Raw genomic sequence first — 23814 nt, 5'->3', positions numbered from 1 at the left:
CGTTTAACCGATATCCGATTAGGTGGAGTCTACTGTACCGTAGTTTAATATGAAAAATTGTACAAATGTTTTATTGTGCTTAATTTGTATATTTGAAGCTGTATAATAAGAAAAGACAGTTTATGGGATTACCTTGTGTTTGGTAAGATACAGAAACAGTTAGGAGGGAAAGTAAGGATAATCCTAACAGGGTCAGCACCTATAGAACCAAAGGTCATGGACTTTAGCAGGTGTGCATTTGGTTGTTTGGTGAGTAATACTTGATTTTTGTAAAAGAAAATACACAATTTTTCATTGACCAATGACCTATATGTCCAAGATTGCTGGATTAGCACTGAATAAAACAAAAACATTTCTTATGAAATATTTGTCTCATTTTTGTCAGCAAATAAAAAACCAAACTTCCTTAAATTTGGTTGAAATATTCAAGTCATCAAATCACCAATCTTGTTTTCCTATCAGTATTCAAATTGTGATAAAAGAGGTACGAAAGATACCAAAGGGACAGTCAAACTCATAAACCTAAAACAAACTGACAACGTCATGGCTAAAAATGAAAAAGACAAACAGAAAAACAATAGTACACATGACACAACATAGAAAACTAAAGAATAAATAACACGAACCCCACCAAAAAACATGGGGTGATCTCAGGTGCTCCGGAAGGGTAAGCAGATCCTGCTCCACATGCGGCACCCGTCGTGTTGCTTATATTATGTGATAACAAATCAGGTAAATAGTCTAATTTGGTAGGTCACATTCAGGAAAGGGAAGGGGATTGTAGTTACGATGTAAGGAACATATCCGATATCATTTGTGATACGGTTATTCCATAACGGTCAACCAACTCGTGATGGCGTCCGTAAAATTTACGAAGGGATAAATTATATTCATGAGCTCAAAGGTTAATCAATTTACAACAGTGAACAACAAATTCAATAACCCTATTTATTATAATCTTATATAGGGGTTTGAAGCGGCAGTCAGTCCAGGGCCATGGTTTCATAAGTATATACAAACATATAATTATAAATGAATGCAGATGATATATTCTTACAAGCAAACAAATGCATGTTGATATTTCTATACTAGATTATTATTTTTCTTACTTCAAAATATTTATTTATGTATGTACCTAAAGTGTTTTTTTTTAGTCTACATTGAATGAAAAGCCTTCAACTTTATCCATTAGGTATTTTTACACAGCCTTTGTGATCTATATATATATATTTTGTGCATATCTATCTGTCTCTATCTTTATGGTGAATGCACTTATTCTAATCTTCTATTGTATGCCTAGATGTATAAAATTCAAGTGTTTAAAACTAGTTTTCTGTACAAAAGTAATTTTAAACTGAGAAATACATATTTTAGAAGTTTACTCTTTATATTTAATTTAGTGTAACTTTTCTAAAATCAATAATTTACATGTTTGTCCTATATAGCATACTTTTATATTTTGGTTTGAAAGGTTTAGTTCTTTAAATACAAAGTTAAACTGAGAAAACATGTTTTAATAGTATTCAAGTTTAACTTTTTTGTTAAAAGATACATCACATAATAAAGTTACTACCGGTAGTCTTTGAGCTTTGTTTAACACTGTCAAAAAAAATTAGAAATATATGGGAAAAGTCCCTTTATAATGACATAGCAGCCAAAAGGAATTATTCTTTTTTATAGAGATGTCAAATAATGTTTAATTATTATAGCCAAAGAAAAAAAAGAAAGAAATTGCCCTTTCTTATGCCATGTGTAATCTTCAGATAATTTTAACCATTGTATTATATAGCTAATGAAAAAAGTACATGGTCTGTTCTATACTTATTCATAATATAAAAAAGAAGATTTGGTATGATTGCCAATTAGACAACTATCCACAAAAGACCAAAATGACATAAGACTTTTTTAACCATTGGACATTTCATTTGTATTTATAGGTAATGGAAGGTTATGGACAAACAGAAGCACTGGCTGGGTGTACATTAACTATAGCAGGGGATTACACCACAGGTATAACATGAATAATGCAAAGAAACTAAAACTAGAAAATAACCTACTGTCAGTGGATTCATTGTTAATCGTTATATACCAATAATTGTGGATTTCGTTGGTATAGGTGAATTATTAAATTAAATGGTCAACAAACGAAACATTCTTTAAAGGCTTGTATGAAGACTTCCTCAAAACCAAGATATTTTATGTCCAAGAACACGTGTTTTCCTTCGTCCACAAAAAATTGGTACCCACAAAAATAAATGAATCCACAGTAGTTTAGATTACACATATTTATTGTTCAAAATGATAAATGGGTCAGACACAAGTTTTACAATTTTACAACAATTTCTTTGATATGTTTTAAGAAAGATTTGGTTTGTATATAAAAATATGGAGATGTGGTATGATTGAAAAAACTATCCACCACAGTTCAAATGAAGTGGATGTACGCTATTATAGACAGCAACTATATGGCCTTCAATAATGAGACAAACAGGTTAAAATTAAATATTCATTCAGGTTTATAACAGTGTATTCTTTATAAAATATTAAATATTTAGAGTGTGCATTATTTCTAAAATGGAAAAATAATCAATTGAATAGATCACCTCTTTTCAATATCATGATATACACTGGAAGTTAAGTAACCAACAACCAATCATAATATGATATAAAAAATAATCTGCACTTTCACACTCTGATTTAAAAGATCTCTGCACTTTCACACTATGATTTCAAAGATCTCTGCACTTTCACACTATGATTTACAAGATCTCTGCACTTTCACACTATGGTTTCAAAGATCTCTGCACTTTCACACTATGATTTAAAAGATCTCTGCACTTTCACACTATGATTTCAAAGATCTCTGCACTTTCACACTATGATTTCAAAGATCTCTGCACTTTCACACTATGATTTCAAAGATCTCTGCACTTTCACACTATGATTTAAAGATTTCTGCACTTTCACACTGTGATTTAAAATATTTCAGCTCTTTCATACTATGATTTAAAATATTTCAGCACTTTCACACTATGATATAAAAGATTTCTGCACTTTCACACTATGATATAAAAGATTTCTGCACTTTCACTTTTTTATGATATTAAAATTACAGCACTTTTCACACTATGATTTTGATTGACAGGACATGTAGGGAGTCCATTACCTGGATGTAAAGTTAAAGTTGTTGATGTACCAGACATGGGGTACTTTGCCAGGGAAGGAAAAGGGGAGGTAAGTTTGTCACAAAAATCTGCTTCACAGTTACAATTATAGCTTTTTGTTAATGCAACTTTTTTTTTTTTAAGTATACCTATAATATGGTTGTATAAAAAAAGAAATATATGCAAAAAAAAGGTTGCATATTTTTAGAACTAAATATTTGATCCATGCTTTGGAATTGTTTGGGTTTTGTCAAGCCTGCTGTGAAAGTTCCAGAAGCAAGATAGTGATCTTACTTTCTGTTGATTATGTGAATATTTAGGTTCAGACAGAGGTTAAAGTGACTATAGTCTTTTTATGCCCCATTTATGGTCATTATGTTTTCTGGTCTGTGCATCCTTCCGTCTGTTCGTCTGTCCGTCCGTCCGTCTGTCCGTTCGTCCCACTTCAGGTTAAAGTTTTTGGTCGAGGTAGTTTTTGATGAAGTTGAAGTCCAATCAATTTGAAACTTAGTAAACATGTTCCCTATGATATGATCTTTCTAATTTTAATGCCAAATTAGAGATTTTATCCCATTTTCATGGTCCACTGAACATAGAAAATGATAGTGCAGATGGGTCATCCGTGTACTTGGGACACATTCTTGTTTTAAATTACTTTTTCAATCTTTCATTTAAATTTTTACGGCATTGGATCAAAGCTTTTAATGATCTTATGACAGATTCTGAAGCATGATTTTATTTTTACATGTTTTACAGATTAATTTAATCTTTATTGCAAAATTACACCCATAAGGGACAAACAATACAATCAAACAATAATTGTATACATTACAAAATGTATGTGTGCATAGTTTTATGAGAAAAAAGACTAACTTACATTTCTAAATAAACTTAGGTTGTTACAGTTAATATAATAAAAAAAAAGTCAATCTGTCAATTAAACCTTTACATTCCAATATAGAAAAATATATTTTGAGGGATGTAAAAACAGAACTTACCATTGCTAACATGGCTAAGGATAGATAAAAAAAAATTGTCATTTTCATTTTGGATTGGTGTAAATTATTTTAGGTATGCGTCTTTGGACCAAATGTATTTAGTGGTTACTTCAACAACAAGGAAAAGACGAAAGAAGCATTAGACAAGGATGGCTGGTTACACACAGGAGATATTGGTGTCTGGTTACCTGTAAGTAAAATAACAATATTCAACACATCCCTTACTATAGAAATGCTCCAACATATGATATATAAAATTGAGAATGGAAATGGGGAATGTGTCAAAGCGACAACAACTCGACCATAGAGCAGACAACAGCCGAAGGCCACCAATGATTCTTCAATGTAGCGAGAAACCCCCCCGCACCCGGAGGCGTCCTTCAGCTGGCCCCTAAACAATTATGCATACTAGTTCAGTGATAATGGACGTCATACTTAACTCCGAATTATACACAAAACTAAAATTAAAAATCATGCCAAAGGCCAGAGGCTCCTGACTTAGGACAGGCGCAAAATTGCGCGAGGTTAAACATGTTTTTTGAAATCTCGACCCTCCCCTATACCATTGTCTACCTCTAGCCAAAGTAGAAAAACAAACGCACAACAATACGCACAGTAAAACTCAGTTTAAGAGAAGTTTGAATCTGATTTCAGAATATGAAACAAAAGAAAATAAACAAAATGACAATAATACATAAATAACAACAGACAACATATATAAGTATGTCTGAACCAGTGAGAGCTCTACAACAGTTTTATCCATTGGATCACAAGGGATGGTGATACAATGCTGAAAACACATTCTGTATATATGAATCATCTTAATATCAGCACAACACAGTACATGATATATAAGGCATGAAGATGGAATTTTTACAGATCTGATTTATCTATTGTAGAGGATCTTACGCTGCTGTCACAGAAAAATATATATATATTGTCATTTTTTAGGTGTAAAATAATATTCCACATGTTCTCTTCAAAAATAACTTTTTTTTATAAGAGATCATTTAATATAACTGTCTTGATCTCACAAACATGTTTAACCCCGCCGCATTTTTGCGCCTGTCCCAAGTCAGGAGCCTCTGGCCTTTGTTAGTCTTGTATTATTTTAACTTAGTTTCTTGTGTACAATTTGGAGTTTAGTATGGTATTCATTATCACTGAACCAGTATATATTTGTTTAGGGGCCAGCTGAAGGACGCCTCCAGATGCGAGAATTTCTCGTTGCACTGAAGACCTGTTGGTGACCTTCTGCTGTTGTCTGCTCTATGGTCAGGTTGTTGTCTCTTTGGCACATTCCCCATTTCCATTCTCAATTTTATTGTATGTTTTTCTAGAATATACAGATACAGTAATTTGAAGGTGTTCTCTACCTTTATGGCTATTGTCGAATGCAGAACTGACATTAAAAGGAGTAAAGATATATTTTAATAAATTAAATATGTTAAGAGATAGGAATTCTAGGATGTTTAAAGATAGCATCAAGTTAAATTTGAAAACCATTGTCCTTATTATTTTTTATTACAGAATGGTACTTTGAAGATTGTTGACAGAAAGAAAAACATCTTTAAACTTGCTCAGGTAAGAACTTCATATAAACACCTGTAGGATCTTGAAACTTTGCTTAAATATGCTATTCGGTGTGAGCCAAGGCTCTGTGTTCAGAGCTGTACCTTGACCTATTATTGTTTACTTTTATAACTTGTAACTTTGATGGAGAGTTGTCCCATTGGCGCTAATTCCACATCTTCCTATATCTATGATCTTCAAATATGCACATCAAAGATTTTCAGACTTGCTCAGATAAGTTCTTTCGACTTGTTCAGATAATTTTTGTTGATACATGAGCAACCCATTCATCAGGAAGACAATTGTGAAATCATTTCAATAAAAGATCTTAATGATTCCTGTGAATAAAATGAGACATGGATTTAAATTACCAAACAACATACTGTAAATTCAGAAATTTTTGCAATTTTGTCAATTTAGACTTCGATGCAATCTTAATCTTTGCAATATTGAGAAAAATCTGGTTTATTTCATAAAAAAAATTTCTAAATTTGAGATTTAAATTATTGCAATTATAACCCTGTCGCTTTTTTCGCAATAACAAAAATATTTAAATAATTTTTGAATTTACAGTATTGATAGCTATAGGTTGACCAACGCAAGGCTTTTTAAAAGTTCACCATAGGATCATCAACAGTGTACCAGTGCTAACTCAATTAAGCAAGCTCTAAATCACAAAATGTCCTGACAATCTGTGAATGCAACATGGACCAACGAATATGTGTCATCTTCAAAAATAGATACAAGATTAGAAGATGTGATATGAGTGCCAATGAGACAACTCTCCTTCAAAGTCCAAATTTGTAAAAGTAAACCATTATAGGTCAGGCTATGGTCTCCTAACACAGAGCATTGGCTCTAACAAACATCAAACTATAAAGGGCCCCAAAATTGACTAGTGATTAATCATTCAAACGGTAAGACCAACAGTCTAATCTATATAAAAATTGAGAAATGAGAAACTCTCACCTCACCTCACCTATCCTCTTCATGCCGGTCGGCATTTAAGGCCCTGATACATTGTTTCCATCTCACACGGTCTTTAGCTACTGTTCTTGCTGAAGCCCAGCTGTTCCATCCAAGTGATGTTCGTTCTGTCTCTACAGTCCGTCTCCAGGTGGTTTTGGGACGTCCAACTTTCCTTTTTCCCTCTGGTTTCCATGTCAGTGCAACTGAACATATACTGTTGGCATCCATCCTAAGTACATGGCCAATCCATCTCCAACGCAGTTCTATAACATCATCGCTTAGCTTCTTTGTTCCAGCTCTTATGTGGAGGTTTTCATTTGAAATTGTATTGGGCCATCTTATTTTCAATATCTGTCTGAGACATCTATTTTGAAAGGTGTTTAATTTCTTTTTGTCTTGTTCAGTTGTTTTCCAGGTTTCACATCCATATAGTAGGACTGATATGACTAAGCTGTTAAATAGTCTGACCTTTGTTTTAAAAGACAGTACCGATGATCTCCATATTTTTCTTAACCTGCTGAATTGGCCTTTAGCTTTCTTGAACCTGTTGTCCATATCATTGTCACAGCCACCTTTTGTTGTAACTATTCCCCCTAGGTAAGTGAAGGTATCGACATCCTCTAGGTCTTTCTCATTTAATTTCACGGGGTTGTTATTCGTGGTGTTCATCCGCATTACTTTTGTTTTGGATGCGTTTATCTTTAATCCTATTTTGCTGGCATTTTCTTGAAGTTTACTTGTTTTTAACTGTATATGTTGGAATTTGGAAGATAGTAATGCTAGGTCATCCGCAAAATCAAGGTCCTCTAGTTTGGTGGTAAATTTCCATCTAATTCCTGTTTCATGGTCTTTTATTGTTTGCTTCATGACATAGTCAATGGCTATCAGAAATAAGAAGCCAGACATCACGCATCCTTGTTTTACTCCTGTTTTTACTTTGAACCAATCTGATTGTATTCCTTCATCTAGTACTGCACACTCAAATGAATCGTAAAAGAGTTTTATTACTGTGATGAGTTTGGCTGGGATGCGATAAGCTTTTAAGATGGACCATAAGCTTTCCCGGTGTATGGAATCAAACGCCTTTTCAAAGTCTACAAAGTTGATGTATAAAGGAGCATTCCATTCAGAACATTGTTCTATGATGTTTCTTAAAGCAAATAGTTGTTCAGTGGTGCTTTTTCCCCTTCTGAAGCCAGCTTGCTCTTGTCTTAGCTCTTCATCTATACCTTCTTGTATTCTTTGGATGATTATCTTAGTGAATACCTTACTTGGCACAGAGAGTAGTGTTATGCCTCTGCAGTTGTCGCAACATGTCCGGTCTCCTTTCTTTACAATTTTAACAATTAGACCTTTATTCCACTCCTTTGGTATTTCGTTTCCAATCCATATCATATTGTAGAGCTTTAGCAAATACTTGGTGGTTGTTATTGTATCTGCTTTAAGTATTTCCGCTGTTATGCCATCTATGCCTCCTGACTTCCCATTTCTTAATTGTTTCAAGGCTTTTGTAATTTCCTCTTTTCTGATTGGGCCAGTATCAATCTCTCTTTCCTCGATTTCATAGTCTAAATTGATGTTAAGTGCTATTTCTGGTTCAGGCCTATTCAAGACTTCTTGAAAGTGTTCTTTCCATCTTTTAAGTTTTTCTTCATGGGTTGATAATAAATTTCCAGACTTGTCTTTGATGACTTGAGGTGGTTTCTGTTTTTCATTGCAAATTGTTCTAGTAACCTCATATACTGTTTTCATCATACCATTGCTTGCTGCTTTTTCTGCTTCTTCAATTAAGTTGTCTGTCCATTGCCTTTTGTCATATCTCATACTTTTCTTTACCTCCTTGTCTTTGTCGCTATACTTGGCATTTAAACTGTTCTTGACTCTTTCTGATCTACTGTTGTTTGTTCTTTCCTTCAGTTGTCTTCTCTCGTCTACAAGTTTCCATGACTCATTGGTGATCCAGGGCTTATGCCCACGCTCTTTGAAACCTAAGGTTTTAGTTGCTGTTTCTTTATAGCATTTTGTTACTCCTTCCCAGAATGTTTCTATGTCCTCTAGTTCGTCTAAGAGTTGGAACCTGTTCTTAAGCTCGATTGAAAATGCTTTTCTTACTTCTGGACGTTGCAGTTTGGTGGTATCAAATCTCTTCCTTGTAGCATCCATTACTATTTTATGTCTTTTAAGTTTGATTCTTAATTTGCATTTGAGGAGTTCGTGATCGCTGCCAATGTCTGCTCCTCTCATTGCTCTTGTGTCCAGTATTGATGTTCTGTGTTGTCTAGTAACAAGGATATGGTCTATTTGATTTTCTGTTTTCTTGTTTGGTGATATCCATGTTACTTTGTGTTTGTCTTTATGTGGAAAGATAGTGCCAGTAATAACTAAGTTGTTCCTTTGACAAATATCAAGGAGGTTTTCTCCATTTTCGTTTTTTCTTCCTATTCCATGCCTTCCCATGATGTTCTCATGACCTTCATTGTTTATTCCAACCTTTGCATTAAAGTCTCCCATTACTAAGAGGATGTCATGTTTAGGTGTTCCTGCTATGACTCTATCTAGCTGTTCTATAAAGCTTTCTTTTGTTTCATCTGTAGCATCTTGGTTGGTGCATATACAGTGATGACACTTATTTTGATGGTTGTTGTGTGAAATCTGGCATACATTAATCTCTCAGTGATTGGCTTCCATTCAATCAGTGCCTTTTTTGCTCGGTTTGACAGCATCATTCCAACTCCTGCCTGATGTAATCCATAATTCCTGCCTGAATATAATAAGACTTTACCATTTTGAAGTGTAAGCTTTCCACTGTCTAGCCATCTAACTTCATTTAAGGCCAATATTTCTATGTTGTATCTGTCCATTTCCCTTTCAACTTCTGCAGTTTTACCTGTGGCATACATAGTTCTTACATTCCAACTGCCTAGAAGTATATTATCTTTTGATGTACACAAGGGTGTCAGCTTGTGGACTTCCCGTGGGCTTTCATCCACCAGCGTCATGTCCCTTAAACCATGTTGTGCAGCAGAGGTGTTATCCTCATGCTGATTTCTTAATGTATCTTGGGTTTCCGTAATCATCAATTTTTTACTCTGTCTGGTGATTAGCCATACGAGAAACCTACTACCTGTAGGATGGAGTTTTGTTGTATAGGTTTTCCTTCCCATAGACGATTGCCTACCATGGCTGACGAGTTCAATCTTCCCGGCTTTTCTTTCTGGGTTTGCTCCCATAGCCTTTGACTTTCCCAAAACTAACCACAAGGCAGTGGTACTATTTACCCATAGTTGGGACAAGGTTGATGAGTGCAAGGGCGTATCCACACGCCGATAGGCCTACACACTGCATCTCTGGGGCCCTTGCTGCTCCGAGATCCTCTACAATAATGCTAGATCCTAGTTACCATGTGCTGTCGCGAGGAGGCATTGTAGAAGTCTTGAATAGTGTAGAGGCTATGTACTGGCAGAAAGACTTATGCACTCGGCTTTCTGTTCACCTGCAATGCAGGCTAGCCAGCGGTGATAGAGAGCCTATGGCACTAACCACACTAGACGCATACACAATCCTGTGGTACAGACCACCAGCACATGAGAAACTCTAATGAACCTTATCAACAAACAAAAGTTCTTATTCACAAAAAGCCTAAACATAGACTTTGAAAGAACCACAATTTTGACAACTGTATTTCTGATTATGAAAACATAAACAAAAAACACAACTTTAATTTTGTAGTAGTTACTTATATCTGGAAAGCTATATACATCTTTTTTGTCTCAGACAGGGACTTTCTATACTAACGGGACTGGTCACTTATAACGATTTCCATACAAATTATCGCTGTTATCTGTCGTAGCTGATGTCACGTGACTTTATAGCAAATCATTTCACATTCTCGTGTTTTGTTCATAACTATATGTGTTCAAGTTTAACAAAAAATTGTTTTTATGAAATTTTATACTGTTTTTCAAAAGATTTCTTGGATCGTTTTTTAAAATATTCATCTCTCAAATTTGAGGTATTTGTTCGTTGAATTTTCAGTAGCCTCCATCTTGTTTGATATGTAAACCATTTTACACAACTGGGACATTTTTCAAAACGATACGTCTAATTTTAATAATTCATCATTCTTTCAAAATCTTATCTTTTTTATCATCGTAAATGGCTATTATTCACATTTTATATTGACAAATAATAATAATTATTTCTCTAATTCTATGGAAATATATCCCTTTCCGAACCAATTGTATAAAAAAATTTAATCAACGTGTGTTTGCCAGTGATCTCAGAAGATGATTGGCTGAGTCAAAGGGTCATAACCTTTCTCAGCTCCCTGGATTGATCAAAATGTTATAACAGGTGTTAATGAAATTGACAACTTCGTTGAAAGTGGAAGGCACTCGAAGGGGATTTTGGCTTAGAAAAGAAGAAAATTTGTCTTTTAATCATTACAGAAACAGATTATTACATAATTAGTAACGCATGGATTATTTGATTTATCCAATCTCAATAATTAGATTATAAATTTCAAAGTCCTCGCCGAGGCTCATACTTTAAAATTGATAATTTAACTATCTCGATTGGATAAATCCGATAATCCACTTTTATCAATGTAATAATCTATATATAACAACAATGTACTGTGAAATATGCAAATAAATACTAGCATCCTATATCAGAGATACAAAACTAAGTTTATTGTTGGGTGCTAGCTCTAGAGGGGCAGCATTGTGAATTAATTAAAATCAACAGAGACGAGTCCCGTTAGTATAGAAAGTCCCTGTCTCAGACTATTATGAAAATTCACAGCTTTAACATAAGTAAAATAAAAAAAATATGTTTTCTTTGCAGGGAGAGTATATTGCTCCTGAGAAGATAGAGATAGCCTATATGAGAAGTGAATATGTTGCTCAAGTGTTCATTGAAGGTGATAGCTTAAAGGTTTGTACATGTAGTATACATAAATAATTTAAGTATTTATATTTTCCTCCATAAGATAATGTATCTTGAGTCTAAAGGCTGAGTTAATGTATTAAATGGTGAATATTAAAAATGAGCTTTTATTAGCTCACCTTTCCTAAAAGGACTTATTGTCTTTATAGTCAATTTTTAACCATTTTTCGTAAATCTTAGTTATCTTTTACAAAAATCTTCTCCTCTGAAACTACTGGGCCAAATTATTCCAAACTTGGCTACAATCATCATTAGGTTATTTTGTGACCCGGCCAATCCACCAAGATGGCTGCAATGGCTAAAAATAGAACAGGTGTAAAATGCAGTTTTTGGCTTATAACTCAAAAACCAAAGCATTTAGAGCAAATCTGACAACTATAAAAATTGTTTATCAGGTAAAGACCTATCTGCCATGAAATTTTCAGATGAATCGGACAACCCGTTGTTGGGTTGCTGCCCCTGAATTGGTAATTTTAAGGAAATTTTGCCGTTTTTGGTTATTATCTTGAATATTTATATAGATAGAGATAAACTGTAAACAGCAATAATGTTCAGCAAAATAAGATCTACAAATAAGACAACATGACCAAAATTGTCAATTGACCCCTTAAGGAGTTATTGCCCTTTATAGTAAATTTTTTACATTTTTCATAAATTTTGGTAAATTTAAAAAAAATATTTTCCACTGTAATTACTGGGCCAAGATTATTATAAATAGAGATAATTGTAGCAACAAGAATGTTCAGTACAGTAAGATCTACATACATGTCACCATCACCAAAACACAATTTTGTCGTGAATTTATCTGTGTCCATTGTTTAATATGCACAAAGACCAAGGTGAGCGACACAAGCTCTTGAGGGCCTCTAGTTATTTTTGTGATGTCATTTGTAGATTCCTGTTTTACAATTTAGATAAGTTTGTGAATTTTTTAGTTGAATTTTTTTTTTGTAATTAGGGTGCTATTTTAGGTTATTTGTCTTCAATCTTCCAAATTAATATCTTTCTAAGGCTGAAAAAGAACATCAGGCAGTTGAAAAAGACAAATAGTTCAACAGGAAACTTCCTTTACTTATTTATTTTATTTCTACCTAGGAACATACTGTGGATTCATTTATCATGTTTATTTAAAAATTGTGGATTTAGAAAAAAGTGAATTTTCATGGATATTTGATTTTAGATTCCATGTTTTTTTGTTGTTGTTTTTTCTTCATATATAATTGTATTTCATTTAACATTTGATTAGGGGTTCACATTTACACACTAAATCCGGGAAAATGGTATCCCACAAATATTGAGTAATCCACAATATTTAATATATATACAACAGTGGTTCTTCTGTTTCAGCCATTCCTACTGGGTATTATAGTACCAGATGCAGAAACTATTATGAAGGTTGCTAAGGATAATGGTGTGTCAGTAGATATGGAATCAGTCTGTCAGAGTAAGGTAAGACAATGGAGTATTGGAAGACATGGAAAGTTAAAAGTTTTGGTTTGCTGTAGTTTACCATGTGATCACACCAACTTGAGACTTGGTACATATTAGCAAGATGATACGAACTTTAAGAAATAAATTCCTAAGTAGAGTTTGATACAGTTTTTATGGTTCACAGTAAAATCACTGAACTTCTAAGCTGATAGTATAAGATAGGCATAGGGTCTTAACCCTTTACTCCATAATGACACCTTTTGGCGCCTCAATGTAGTGCATCAGTTGAAAAGTTTTTTCTAATAAAAGTCTTTGTAAGACTTAATAAAATTTATATCCAATATAAAAAGAATATTCATAAGAATATATGACTCAATTTCATTGATGAAATATTTGTTTTTTGCATTTATTTTATACTTAAACATGCTGATTTTTTTATAAACAGCCGTCACCATTTTCAAGGTTTTTGTTGACTACCAAGTTTCAGAACACTGACATGGTCACATAATTACTTTAATGTTGAACTGACAAAAAATTTCAAAAGCCTAACTGATCTTTTTTAGGTACAGTTATCATTTCATTAAAGTACATGTATTTTCAGCATTTTATTGAAAATATCTATGCGAAGAAAGTATGACCCAAACAAATTCCATGGAGGAAAGTTGTTTTTTTAAAGACACATATTGTTGTCTGTATTAACAATTTTTTAACAGTTGTAGGTTCAGTAAAATGTGTTTTGCAAAAATTCTTACTTTGAATTTGCTACATTTAACTACAATAAATATTTATGGACGAAGTGTTTGGAAAATGATAAAACATGTTTGATACTTATGCTTATATTGAAGTTTATAAATGAAAAGATTTACATATGTTTTGCTTTATTTCAGAAAATCAAAGACATCATTCTGAAAGACATAATAGCTGTTGGAAAAAGTTTAGGACTGAAATCTTTTGAACAGGTTAGTAATTATCATTGTTTACATGAAGTATAGGGATGTTTCATTTGTATATGTTTTACCTCAATATTGATAAAGTAGGGTAGAAGTATTTATTTCAATGAATTATGTTAAAAATAGAACTTTTCTGTATAATGTTTTTGTGAGGTCAGTTTGTTTCCAACAAAGTAGGTAATTTTGTTTTGTTTCATCCAGTAATAAATCTTTTGGAAAGAAATATGACTATATGTTAAATTATAAAAGAGGGTCAAAAGATACCAGAAGGACAGTCAAACTCAAAGATTGAAAATAAACTGACATCATTGTGGCTTAAAAAGAAAAAGACACACAGACAAATAATAGTACACACGACACAACATAGAAAACTAAAGAATAAGCAACACAAACCCCATCAAAAACTAGGGGTGATCTCAGGTTCTCCAGAAGGGTAAGCAGATGCTGCTCCCCATGTGACACCTGTCATGTTGCTCTTGTTCAAACCTGGTAAACAGTCAAATTTCGTAGGTCACATACTCTTTGTTGTTGGTTTGTCATCTCATATACATATTCTGCATGTCTCCTTTTCGTCAATTTTGTAACGTATTTTGACAACAATATATATATTTATTTTAGGTAAGAGATATTCACCTTCATCATGAGTTGTTTTCTGTGGAGAACAATCTACTTACATCGACCTTCAAGAATAAACGACCTCAGCTCCGGCAGTTCTTCAACAAAAAAGTTCAAGATCTTTACGCCAAACATGAAGTATAGGATAAATAAACAACTGCTGAAAAGATCATATATATTTTTGTACTGATTTTATTACCAGTGTTTGCTATTTAGACATTTATTGGAAATTTTGTTGTTTTTATAGATATATTAGCTATATATTAAACTGTGATATATTTTTGGGTTGTAAAATTGTAGGGTTATTTCATCCAGTTTGTTTTTATTGATATATATCAGGGATATCAAATTAGGAGCATGACTTCATACTATTTTATTCAAAATGCCATATTTTACTATTTTTGATTGATTTTTATATTGTTATTTTTTTTATGCTCAAGTGTTTGAAAAATACAAGTAATGATGCATGAAAAAAGTATTTGTGACAAAAATATAAATGTATTCATCAAAAGGACTTGGATAAGGTTGTAATATGGATTATATAAGTAAATTTTTTATGTGTAAAAATAAAGCTATTTCAATTTTAAATTTTACATATTTAAATGTAAACATAAATATTTCAAAAAATGGTGCTTCTGAGAAACCTTTGACAATTTACTATACTGTGGATTCATTTGTTTTCATTAGTACAAATTTTCGCTGATTGATGAAATCTTGTATTTCATAGATTTTTTATTTAAAGGATTTGTTCCCACCAAATTTATGAAGATAGGTATACCGACCATGTGAGGGCTGTAAAGTCAGTCAATGTCTTTAAAAACTTCCATCATCATAGGTATCCAACATTTGTAATGGATCAGTAAATGGGATCCAAATTACTATTATATACATTTTTTTCTGTAGAACAGATATTATACTCCAATTTTCATAAAAAATTTCATTTACTGTTCCAAATACACCTTATCACTATTTGTCCGCCATTACTGGACATTTCACATGTTCCCGTAAAATTTTGACGTCTTAATACAAAATTTCTGACGCCACAATGGAAAAGTGATTGTTGTATGACTTCAATAGTTCAAGCGGGACTAATTCTCGGGTCAGCCGGGAATAGCGATAAGGTGTATTAAAGGAGGAATCCATTTGAATACTTATTATTACAATTTTTTATGATATTTTTGTCTCCATAAACAATTGTTAAAAGAATAAGATGTTTGTTTTATGATCATATGACTTGTTTCAATATGAAAAGGTTTGGAGATGCAAAATTTCTTCAATCATGAATTAGCCACATTTGCCAGTTTTTATTACGATTAGTATATATTTATATCATTTAATTCCTTCACCATTTTCTCCACTACCCATAATTCCTAGTCCATTTTCCCTAAGGGTGGTGCTAAGACATAATTAAGCAGGGTAATAGATTTATTTTGAATTGTTTTTGAATATACATGTAATTTACAAAAGCTATGAAAAATATTTGTTTGTCATTGCACAGTAAGCAATTTTACAATGCTGAAAAAATATAAAAGGTACAGTAATCATCTCATTTATGTATTCTATCTATCAGGGTTGTGATTAGGTGCTTTTGTTTACCAAAGATTTTGATTGTTACATTTTTGTATTTGTTTGATATTTTGCTACACTCCCATTTCATAATCCAATAAAACTGCTTCAAATTTTTTCTAATGTTAACCAAGAGTATATTTTATCCACCCTATATAACAATCTAATATTTGGGGCTTCAGTAGGGTTACAATTGCCTGAGACAATCATTTGAATTTTTCAAATAAAGTAATAGTATCAACAGGGTTTTTATTCATGTATATTTTTTATAAGTACATAATACTTTATTTTAAAATGTTTCATACATTACTGTATACATTATAGGAACAACTCCTCCTACTATGTTTTAATGAAATAAATAGATGATTTTATGTTTTTTTCTGAGCCAGTACATGTATCATTAACATTAGAAACTGGTGCTCTAATGGTGCCATAAAAACAGTTCAGGGAATTACAAAGATATGTTTTATATTCAGTTATATTTTATAATCCCTTCAATCATTGTTATAGTTGACTGTTGTTTAAGATTTTATTTTATAATTAAATGCATATTTGCATATATTTATGGCAAACATTAAGAGTATCATTATTATTTTTTGTATTGTTTTATAAAAAATGTATACAGATTATTTTAAAAGTAGTATTTCAAGGAGTTATCAGCACTTGTCTTCCAAATTTTTTTTTTAGCAACTTGCCATGATAGATTGATCTCTATCAAAGAAAGGGTTGAAAGCAGATCAAGATAAGAAAAAACAATTTGTAATGTTTAAGGTTGCAAATAAAATTATAATGACAAATGTGTGAATGTATTTGTTGAATGGCACTTTACCACTCACTGCAACAAGCTAAGCTTTTTAGAGAATTTATCTCACTCCATTGAACTGGCCCTGGTTAATTAGGAGTCAATAGGATATTAGCTGTTTGCTCTTGCCAAAAATAAATCCTTGAGTGAACTTGCAACAAGATATCCAACATCAACATGTTTGATTATCTCCCCTTTAAGATATCAGACCAGGATGATGTTGAAGTGTTTAACGACCTTGACTGGACATACATCCCTCGCACTGTCGGTTAAACCAGGAAAATATTATTTATTCTAATGCAACAACGTTTGTAACGTTCATTTTGAATGGATAATGTTACTTTTTTACATGGCATCAATTGACAATTATTGCTATGGGACGTACGCGTAAGCGCAGACAGCATATGACAGATTTTTATACGACCGCAAAATTTGAAAAAATTTTCGTCGTATATTGCTATCACGTTGGCATCGTCGTCATCGTCGTCGTCGTCCGAATACTTTTAGTTTTCGCACTCTAACTTTAGTAAAAGTGAATGGAAATCTAATGAGTATGAAATTTTAACACAAGGTTTATGACCACAAAAGGAAGGTTGGTATTGATTTTGGGAGTTTTGGTCCCAACATTTTAGGAATTAGGGGCCAAAAAGGGCCCAAATAAGCATTTTCTTGGTTTTCGCACTATAACTTTAGTTTAAGTTAATAGAAATCTATGAAATTTTGACACAAGGTTTATGACCACAAAAGAACGGTTGGGATAGATTTTGGGAGTTTTGGTTTCAACAGTTTAGGAATTAGGGTCCAAAAAAGGGCCCAAATAAGCATTATTCTTGGTCTTCGCACAATAACTTTAGTTTAAGTAAATAGAAATCAATGAAATTTAAACACAATGTTAATGACTACAAAAGGAAGGTTGGTATTGATTTTGGGAGTTTAGGTCCAAACAGTTTAGGAATTAGGGGCCAAAAAGGGACCCAAATAAGCATTTTTCTTGGTTTTCGCACCATAACGTTAGTATAAGTAAATAGAAATCTATGAAATTTAAACACAAGGTTTATGACCATAAAAGGAAGGTTGGTATTGATTTTGAGAGTTTTGGTCCCAACAGAATAAGGGGCCCAAAGGGTCCAAAATTAAACTTTGTTTGATTTCATCAAAATTGAATAATTGGGGTTCTTTGATATGCCGAATCTAACTGTCATGACTGTGTATGTAGATTCTTAACTTTTGGTCCCGTTTTCAAATTGTTCTACATTAAGGTCCAAAGGGTCCAAAATTAAACTTAGTTTGATTTTGACAAAAAATGAATCAGTTAGGTTCTTTGATATGCTGAATCTAAAAATGTACTTAGATTCTTGATTATTGGCCATGTTTTCAAGTTGGTCCAAATCGGGGTCCAAAATTAAACTTTGTTTGATTTCATCAAAAATTGAATAAATGGGGTTGTTTAATATACCAAATCTAACTGTGTATGTAGATTCTTCATTTTTGGTCCTGTTTTTAAATTGGTCTACACTAAAGTCCAAAGGGTCCAAAATTAAACTTAGACTGATTTTAACAAAAATTGAAATCTTGGGGTTCTTTGATATGCTGAATCCAAAAATGTACTTAGATTTTTTATTATGGGCCCAGTTTTCAAGTTGGTCCAAATCAGGATCTAAAATTATTATATTAAGTATTGTGCAATAGCAAGTCTTTTCAATTGCACAGTATTGCGCAATGGCAAGAAATATCTAATTGCACAATATTGTGAAATAGCAAATTTTTTTTAATTAGAGTTATCTTTCTTTGTCCAGAATAGTAAGCAAGAAATATCTAATTGCAAAATATTGTGCAATAGCAAGATTTTTTTTTAATTGGAGTTATCTTTCTTTGTCCAAAATCAACTTAAATCTTTGTTATATACAATATACAATGTATATTCACTTTTTACTACCAACTGATAAATTAAAATAATCTTTACCATTCAGTGATAACAAGCAGTTTTTTTACATCTTAATATTTTATGATGTATTTAAATGAGTAGTTATTGTTGCAAACTCCATTAGAAATTTTAATTGAGATTAGTTTTGGAATAAGGGAAAGGGGGATGTGATTAAAAAAATTGGGTTCAATTTTTCTCATTTGAAATTTCATAAATAAAAAAGAAAATTTCTTCAAACATTTTTTTGAGAGGATTAATATTCAACAGCATAGTGAATTGCTCTAAGAGAAAACAAAAATTTTAAGTTCATTAGAACACATTCATTCTGTGTCAGAAACCTATGCTGTGTCAACTATTTAATCACAATCCAAATTTAGAGCTGAATCCAGCTTGAATGTTGTGTCCATACTTGCCCCAACCGTTCAGGGTTCAACCTCTGCGGTCGTATAAAGCTACGCCCTGCGGAGCATCTGGTTATTACATGTTTTAACGTGTTTTTCTGTAAGTTTCATTAGAATGGAGTTAACAATATTGTATTTTAAGCTCCGATGGCATCAATTGGGGATTTAATGGTCGCAAATACCCGTTTACTGTCTCCGATAATGGGTCGCCAGTAAACTTAATTTGCGACCATCAAATCCCCAATTGATGCCGTCGGAGCTTAAAATACAATACAGTTATCTCCTAAATACTCTTCATCAGGTAGTGATCTACAACTGTGTACAGTTTCATCAATATCTGTCGACCTTTTCAGAAAAAAATTTTGCTTATAAGAGAAAATGTCCACATTGCAACAATGGAGTATACTTTAAACCAACTTATTTTAACGGATACTTTCGATTTAGCCTTTAACCACCACATCTTGCGGCTATTTATTTTTTCGCTATTTTCAAATTTGATTGATGTAATTAAAAAAGGAAAAATCCAAGTTTTATATATTAGCAACGATTTATATTCTCGTTATAATTCTATTTGTGAAAATCGTAAAAATTATTTGGTTTACAGTAAGGAGATGTTGAGACATCTATCCACCATAGACCAAATGTTGTAGATTTTAAATTGATATCTACTCTCCCACACAAGACCAGGGTTTAATCACTTGGTATAGTTTTCTCCAGCTGTGGTATTAATGTATGTTCACATTTTTACAAAGAATTGTGCTTACAAGGGATAATTACCATGTATAACAACATGTAAGGTGGTTAGTTTGATGATTTAATATAAACAAGGGTTTTTGTCACGTTGGCAGAGTGAAAACGTGAGACATGGGTATGCTGTTTCCACTGTTGGTGATGGTGGTGTCGGCATCAACAATGTTTTTGTTGTGGTTAGGTCTAGTTTGTGGTGAACCACAAGTTGTAAGTCAATGATATTTGGTATACAGTTGTATAAGCATTGGAACTTCTCTTTTCCATGGAGATTATTTTACCCTGCCCCCTCAGTCATGGTCTATTTACTTTCAAACTTTTACTTACATTACATGCATCAGTTTGTGATTAGGTCAGTTTATGGGGAACCAATGTTAGCGGTAGGTCAATGATATTTAGTATGCCGTTGTATAAGCATTGATATATCTCGTTTCAATGGAGATTATTTGACCCCATCGCCTCAGTCATGGTCTATCGACTTTGAAACTTAATGTTAGGTCAATGATAATTGGTATTTAGGTCAATGATAATTGGTATGCAAATTTATAAGAATTTGTAAGTATCGTTTCCAGGGAGATTAAAGATCTCCCCCCCTCTTCATGGTTCATTGATTTTGAAACTTTTACATAGTTTACAATAATCTAGTGTTTGGTGTTTAGGTTTGTTTAAAGGGAACAACTTTTAATAAGGCAATTATAGTTGGTATGCTGTTGTATTAGCAATGCATGGTATCTCTCATTTACATGGGTGATGGAGATGGTTTAGCCATGTACCTCAGTCATGGTTCATTGATTTTGAATATTAGCCAAACTTCATTAAGTATTGTCATTGTTAGCTCACCTGGCCCATCTAAACTGACATCTAAAATCGTTCATCAAGTGAAAATCTATCTGCCCTGAAACTTTCAAATGAATTGGACAACAGGTTGTTGGGTTGCTGCCCCGAAATCAGTAATTTGAAGGAAATTTTGCAGATTTTGGTTATTATCTTGAATATTATTATAGAAAGAGATCAAATGTAATCAGCAATAATGTTCAGCAAAGTAAGATCTACAAATAAGTTAATATAACTAAAATGGTCAGTTGACCCCTTAAGGAGTTATTGCCCTTTATAGTCAATTTTGACCAATTTTTCGTAAATTTTTGTAATCTTTTACAAAAATCTTCTCCTCTGAAACTACGGGGCCAAATTAAACCAAACTTGGCCACAATCATCATTGATGTATATTGTTAAAAAAAATGTGTGGCGTGACCCCGCCAACCAACCAAGATGGCTGCCATGGCTAAAAATAGAACATGGGGGTAAAATGCAGTTTTTGGCTTATAACTCAAAAATCAAAGCATTTAGAGCTAGCTGACATCAGATTAAATCAATTATCAGGTCAAGATCTATCTGCCCTGAAATTTTCAGACAAATCGGACAACCTGTTGTTGGGTTGCTGCCCCTGAATTAGTAATTTTAAGGAAACTTTGCAGATTTTGGTTATTATCTTGAATATTATTATAGATAGCGATAAACTATAAACAGCAATAATGTTCAGCAAAATAAGATCTACAAATAAGTCAACAAGACCAAAATTGTCAATTGACCCCTTAAGGAGTTATTGCTCTTTATAGTAAATTGTTAACAATTTTCATAAATTTTTGTTAATTTTTGTTAATTTTTAGGAAATATTTTCCACTGTAATTACTGGACCAAGTTCATTATAGATAGACATAATTGTAGCAGCAAGAATATTTAGTAAAGAAAGATCTACAAGCACATCACCATCACCAAAACTCAATTTTGTCATGAATTTATCTGTGTTTATTGTTAATATGCACATAGACCAAGGTGAGCGACAGCCTCTTGAGAGCCTCTAGTTATTTCATTATTTCCATAATCAAAATTACAAAAAAGCCAGAAGTATGTCTGTGATCATAACAGTTTATTATTCCTTTATGCTTATCTGCATGCAGTATTCTACAACTCTGCAATGGGAAAAGTAAATAGATACTCCTACAGCTAATTAAGAGGAGTTTAGACTGTAGTCTGGGGTACCCTGTCATGTCTGTAGCCTGGTCTAACCTCCTGTTTACGTCAGGCTAGCAGGAGTTTAGCCTGGCATCCTGACCAAACTTCTTCACGTCAGTACGAGCAGTGAGTCAAGATCTTAGGCTAGCAGGAGTTCATTTTTTTAGAGGGTATTATTATCATATTTAGAAACATTGATATCTTGTTATTAAAGGATACGGATAAAAACATTATACACAATGCCAGCATTTAAAACATTTCCTTCTGGTCCAGTAATCTAAACTGAATTTTTAAAATTGCCCATTTCGGAAATCAAAAGGATGAACTTCGATTGCTTGTACAGAAAATTAAGTAATAGTATTGCTTAGTCACTGGTTAATTTTCCATTTTGTATGAAGTTGTAAGCCATTTCAGTTGTAGAAAACGTTGACAAAAGAGGAAACACAGTACAATAAATAACTAAATTATGGAAACTAAAATCACCAGAGAATTATAAATAATTATATAGATTTTTTTTTAATATATGAAAATGGAATGTGTAAACTTATGGTAAAACATATGCTTTGACTTTTAAAAAAAAATTAACAATATTTATTAAATGATGATCATTGGTTTTTAAAGTTAATGTTATGGCAAATGTTATTTGCAACAAACTCAGGGGTGTGTACTATGAGAGACCGATATAATACAATGTCTCTGGTACTAGACAATTTCAATCGTATGAAATGAACACATTTGAATTTCGTTTTAAAACGCAATGCATCAAAATTTCTGAATATGTCATTTTATTTCCCTGTAACCAGAAGATTGAGAAAAATAGTTGATTAATTTTGCCATGTATTTGCATGGTTTTTATTTCTAGTTCAAAATGTTTACGCCTCCCTCAGGAAGTGATAAGTTGCTCTCTCTAATTTACTGATTCTTGTTGTGGAATCAATTAATTGAAGGTTAACTTTGATTCTTTTAAATTTCCATACTTGAACGATTACATATGACACGTGAGTTAATCTAAATATGTTGCACTTTGTCTCATTCAACATGTTCAACCGGAACTGCTTATCCTTCCGGGTATCTTAAGAATTAGTCGAATGTCATTTGTCAATCCTCGTTAGAATCCGCTACTCTTGCGTATAGGCCGAGTAGAGACGAATGAGTCGAATGTAGGACAGAAAGTCACAGGACAACCGTCTGACAAAGAGTCACGGACAAAAAGTCACAGGACAAAAAGTCACAATCAAGTTTTGAGATTATATTTCTTTGAATAAGTAAACATTTATTTAAAAAAAACAAATAATAATAATTGTTCTTGAACTTTCAGGACTACATGTAATTTCACTTTGTAATTATCCTTTTTTATCAAATTATTGTTAGTAAAACCAGGAACAGATATACTGTTCCCAGATAAAACAAAATGGCTAAGTAGCTTGTTACATAAAAGGCATCATGGTGCCAAGAAATATATCATTTGAATGATTAAAATTTAATAAATTTTAATTAATCAAGGATAATTAGAAAATTTCCTAAACTTTAAAATGAATACATGTACATGATGTAATAAATAGAAAATATGTTTATATCTTTCTCTTATATATTTAAACAATAATCTAGAAATTGTTTGTGACTTTTTTTGTCCTATCAAATTTGTGACTTTCTGTCTACCCCGGTTTTATAAGCAGTGTTAGTGATGTTCAATATTTAGTTTTCTTTTTAGGGTT

The 23814-nt window shown here is 32.5% G+C and overlaps 1 protein-coding gene across 1 annotated transcript in view; it reads left to right on the top strand.

The window, feature by feature from the left end:
* Window positions 1–17013, top strand: part of LOC139488861 (long-chain-fatty-acid--CoA ligase 1-like) — a 38230-nt gene extending 21217 nt beyond the window's left edge. Inside the window, exons 14-22 of the mRNA XM_071274813.1 lie at window positions 99–249; window positions 1938–2010; window positions 3146–3234; window positions 4236–4352; window positions 5693–5746; window positions 11549–11638; window positions 12998–13099; window positions 13969–14040; window positions 14650–17013. Coding sequence (XP_071130914.1) covers window positions 99–249; window positions 1938–2010; window positions 3146–3234; window positions 4236–4352; window positions 5693–5746; window positions 11549–11638; window positions 12998–13099; window positions 13969–14040; window positions 14650–14790 — 889 coding nt within the window. The 3' untranslated portion in view covers window positions 14791–17013. The remainder of the gene's footprint in view (window positions 1–98; window positions 250–1937; window positions 2011–3145; window positions 3235–4235; window positions 4353–5692; window positions 5747–11548; window positions 11639–12997; window positions 13100–13968; window positions 14041–14649) is intronic.
* The last annotated feature ends 6801 nt before the right edge of the window (window positions 17014–23814 follow it).

The sequence above is a fragment of the Mytilus edulis genome, chromosome 9 (assembly GCF_963676685.1).
Source record: "Mytilus edulis chromosome 9, xbMytEdul2.2, whole genome shotgun sequence".
NCBI classification, from domain to species: Eukaryota; Metazoa; Mollusca; class Bivalvia; order Mytilida; family Mytilidae; genus Mytilus; species Mytilus edulis.
Note: the sequence above shows the minus strand (reverse complement) of the source record. Positions and strands in the feature narration are given on the sequence as shown.